Source organism: Sinocyclocheilus rhinocerous, unplaced genomic scaffold, assembly GCF_001515625.1.
Source record: "Sinocyclocheilus rhinocerous isolate Xijiao unplaced genomic scaffold, SAMN03320098_v1.1 scaffold795, whole genome shotgun sequence".
Classification (NCBI taxonomy): Eukaryota; Metazoa; Chordata; class Actinopteri; order Cypriniformes; family Cyprinidae; genus Sinocyclocheilus; species Sinocyclocheilus rhinocerous.
The window spans coordinates 310,224-314,597 of record NW_015630361.1 but is presented as its reverse complement, the minus strand read 5'-3'; the positions used below and the strand labels follow the sequence as shown (position 1 = coordinate 314,597).

General features: G+C 33.5%; 1 protein-coding gene across 1 annotated transcript in view; it reads left to right on the top strand.

Annotated features, from left to right (window-relative positions):
- The window catches only part of LOC107740262 (solute carrier family 12 member 5-like), a 167,184-nt gene that overhangs the window by 160,526 nt on the left and 2,284 nt on the right, over nucleotides 1-4,374 (top strand). Inside the window, exons 22-28 of the mRNA XM_016552631.1 lie at nucleotides 536-705; nucleotides 796-927; nucleotides 1,604-1,711; nucleotides 2,051-2,176; nucleotides 3,197-3,414; nucleotides 3,541-3,555; nucleotides 3,645-3,778. Of these exons, the coding sequence (XP_016408117.1) occupies nucleotides 536-705; nucleotides 796-927; nucleotides 1,604-1,711; nucleotides 2,051-2,176; nucleotides 3,197-3,414; nucleotides 3,541-3,555; nucleotides 3,645-3,778 (903 nt within the window). The remainder of the gene's footprint in view (nucleotides 1-535; nucleotides 706-795; nucleotides 928-1,603; nucleotides 1,712-2,050; nucleotides 2,177-3,196; nucleotides 3,415-3,540; nucleotides 3,556-3,644; nucleotides 3,779-4,374) is intronic.

Here is a 4,374-nt window from a genome sequence, read left to right as displayed (position 1 = left end):
CAAAAGTAAAGTTTGGGATCAGTAACATTTTTTTATTTTTTTTTTTTTTTAAGAAGTGTCTTATGCTCATCAAGGCTGTGTTTGTTTGTTTAAAATACCATAAAAACAGTAATATTGTGAAATAGTATTACAATTTAAAATATAAGTTTTCTATTTGAATATATTGTAAAATGTAATTTATTCCTGTGATCAAAGCTGAATTTTCAGCATCATTACTCCAGTCTTCAGTGTCACGTGATCTTCAGAAATCTTTTTTTTAACCTGTGATACTTTTTTATAGAAATAATTTAACATATAACAATTTTTAAAAAAAATTATTTTTAAAATTTAAAATTTTACATTTTTTTTTATGAAATATTAATTAAATATGTGCTTTATCTTTTTCTTTTTGGAACTTAAACTTTAAGACTCAGATTATACATAACAAATGAATAAGCATGACATCAGAGCCACACCATTAAACAAAAGTCTCAAATCAGTAAAAATAATACATTCATGAGCGTAAATAATAAATATAAACATGTCTTCATTACAGAGCTGGTAAGAGAAACCACCGCTGCCAGTGAAGCCCTGCTGGTGCCCAAGAACGTCTCTGCCTTCCCGTCAAACGGAGAGCGTTTCACAGAGGGTCACATTGACGTGTGGTGGATCGTTCATGATGGAGGCATGCTGATGCTGCTGCCGTTCCTCCTCCGCCAGCACAAGGTACATGCTTCATCTCTTCATTTCTGTCAGAATGATGTTATAGTTAAGTCACTGCAGCTCGTGTTGACATCTGTGGATGATGTTCTGTAGGTTTGGAGGAAGTGCAAGATGCGCATCTTCACTGTGGCCCAGATGGACGATAACAGCATCCAGATGAAGAAGGATCTGACTACCTTCCTGTATCACCTGCGCATAGACGCCGCAGTGGAGGTGGTGGAGATGGTAATGCACCCGCTCACTGTCATTACTCGTGTTCAAAAGCAGCTTCGAGAGAGAAACAGGAGGATCTTTAAGTTGAAAAGTTGAAAAACTTTCAGGGTTTGTGCGAAAGGAAGTTGAGCAGATCAAGGTCAGAAATTAGCTAGGGAGGTATATTTAATATTTAAATAAATATTTAAAAAGCTGGGGCAGGAAATGATGCTGTAGTAAACGTAGTATAACATTTTATAATATTTACCATAATTTGTTCAAATTATCAAATTCAATTTATTTCAGTTTATTTGGTTAAAATGTTGTCTAAATATTTAGTTGAATGTGTGTATGTGTGTGTATTATATTATACATAAACTATATATAATTTTTTATAATGTTTTATTATATATATATATATATATATATATATAACAGAAATTACAAATAATGTCATACAATTAATATCAAAATCATTTGCAGCTACTTTTGTTTTACTTTTAATTATTTTTTATTTTATTTTTTTTAATTTATGGTTGCGTTTTCAGAAAAAGTATCTGCAGATGATGACAAAAATGTATATTTGGATCAGCTATTCCTTTATGAACTGTAGACTATATTTTCCTTGTTTTCTCACTGTTTCTGTTCAGTTCTGTGAGTAAGTCAGAGAATTATAGCGTATATATGCATCTCTCTCCTGTATCTTCAGCATGACAGTGATATCTCAGCGTACACGTATGAGAAGACCCTGGTGATGGAGCAGAGATCTCAGATCCTCAAGCAGATCAACCTCACCAAGACTGAGCGCGAACGTGAGGTACATGTCCGTCCTCAAACATTCACTGTCAAACTCTGTTTATGATCAAACATGCTACTCTACAAACTTGTGCATGTCCATTTTAAAAGCTTAGAAAGATTAAACATAGCAATATTGAATTTTTTTGGCTGGATGCTTTTCATTCTAAAAAGAAACATTTCTTTAACTTCAGTATTTATCTGTACGTCATGGAAAATATATTTAACATAATATTACATCACAGGATACAAATCCAGTTGAACTGCAAGGCTGCATGTTGAACCTCATTATGCATGACATCACTGCATGTGGGCGGGGCCTCTCCTCTCATTAATATTCTCATCGTTCCTCTCCCTTCAGATCCAGAGCATCACTGACAGCTCTCGCGGGTCGATCCGCCGTAAAAACCCGGCCGCTGTCACGACTCAGCTGACTGTGACAGAGGAGCCGGCGGCCAGCAGCAAAGAGGAGAAACCAGAAGAGGAGGTACAGTCAGCAATGCTCATCATGTCTTCAGATATCACAGAAACAAATGAATGGCTTTACAGTTTTCATTTTACATGCCAATAACAGCCACATCGCTTGTGTTGAACATGCTGTGATCTCAGCTTGACTGTCTTGTCTGATATCAGTGTTTTTGTGATGCCTTTCAGAGTAATGGATCTCTCTCTCTCGCTCTCTCTTTCTCTCTTAAAAGTTTTTTATTTTAAATATTTTTAGTTATAAGAAATGCCATTTTAATAATTTAATTTGTATCAATTTGTTTAATTAATTTTTATTTTTATTTTTATTATAATTAAACAACTATCAATGGTAAATTATCAAATTATTTATTTTACATTTATTTCTTATTTTAATGAGAATACATTTCATTAATGTATATGGTAAATATTAATTTCAGTTTTACTTTTAACTTGTCTTTTAATTTAATTCTAAAAGTCTTTTAACTTGTCTTTTAATTTAATTCTAAAAGTCAAAAAAATAAAATTATATATAATATAATTCATTATAAATATAACTAAAATGAAAGTAATCGGTCAATAAATAAGTTCGTTTTTAATTTTATATTTATTAATTTTCTTAATTTAATAATGATTTATTATTTAATATTATTCATTATGAAACAATGTCAGTTTCATTGTGATTGTAATAAATATAATGAAATACAATGAAATTAAAATGAAAGTAATAATGAAAGTCAATAAATACAAATATTATTCATTATAAAGCAGTCATTTTCATTGTGATCACAATCTTTAACAAATTAACAAATTACAAAAATAACAAAAAGATAACAAATTTGTTATTATTGTTGTGATTATTTAACTGTATTGTTTATTTTTATTTCATAATAGTTTATGATTTATTATTATTACTTATAATTTAAATATTTCTTTGTTTCATTTAAACTCTTTTAATCTCTATCTGATCATTAACGTTTTCTTTTCCTTCTCTTTTGCCCTAACATTCTCCATATGTGCGCATGTGCTGGTCCTGCCCTCTCAGTCTGTCCCTGTGTCCCCATCCCAACAGGAACAGCTCATTCATGACAAGAGTACCAACCCGCCGACCCCGGCTACACCGCAGTCCCCCAGCGCAGACGCCGAGACCCCCGGCACAGCCGTTCAGATGACATGGACCGAAGCCAAGTGTGATGGAGAGCAGGCCAAACCTATAGGAGCCACGACACCAGAGGCCATCAAAGACCTCTTCAACATGAAACCGTGAGTGCAGCATGAGGCAAAAAGTCACTTGATTTAAAAATATATTTGCAAAGGTTTGCATTTAGGTTCAGTTTTGCATTGCACACATTTACACTCGTCTTTCATTCTTTCTCTGTCACGCCACAGAGAGTGGGAAAATCTGTGAGTATCTGACAGCGATGCACACGTTCACACTCACTGATGTTGATGAATGTTTATGAGCTTATGGTTGATGATGGTTTTGTTTTCAGAAACCAGTCCAACGTGAGGCGCATGCACACTGCACTCAGAATCAACGAAGTCATTGTTAAGAAATCCCAGGAGGCCAAACTAGTCCTGCTCAACATGCCCGGACCGCCCAAAAACAGGAGCGGCGACGAGAACTGTATCCTGATAATTTTTTGTGTTACATTGTCTCGTTGTCATTTAGAAAATTATTATGGCTTCCATTATTTTTTATCCCAGTTTGGTGTAAAACATTTTTTAGGTAGACCAAAAAAAATATTGAGGCAAGCAAGATTTTAAAATGGCATTTGTTTTTAAATCGAGTCCATTGCATTATGGGAAGCTATGCGAATACACCACTGTTCAAAAGTTAATTTAATGAAAGAAATGAGTGCTTTTAACCAGAAAGGATGCATTAAATTGCTCAAAAGTGATTTTAAAAACATTCATAATGTTACATAAGTTTCTATTTTGAATAAATGCTGTGCTTTTGAACTTTCTGTTCATCAAAGAATCCTGAACATAAAAATGTATCCCAGTTTCCACAGAAATGTTAAAGGGGTCATATGACGTTGCTAAAAAAGAACATTATTTTGTGTATTTGGTGTAATGAAATGTTTTTATGCGGTTTAAGGTTCAAAAACACATTATTTTCCACATACTGTACATTGTTTGTATTGTTTCTCCTCTATGCCCCGCCTTTCTGAAACACGTCAATTTTTACAAAGCTCATCGGTCTGAAAAGCGAGGTGTGCT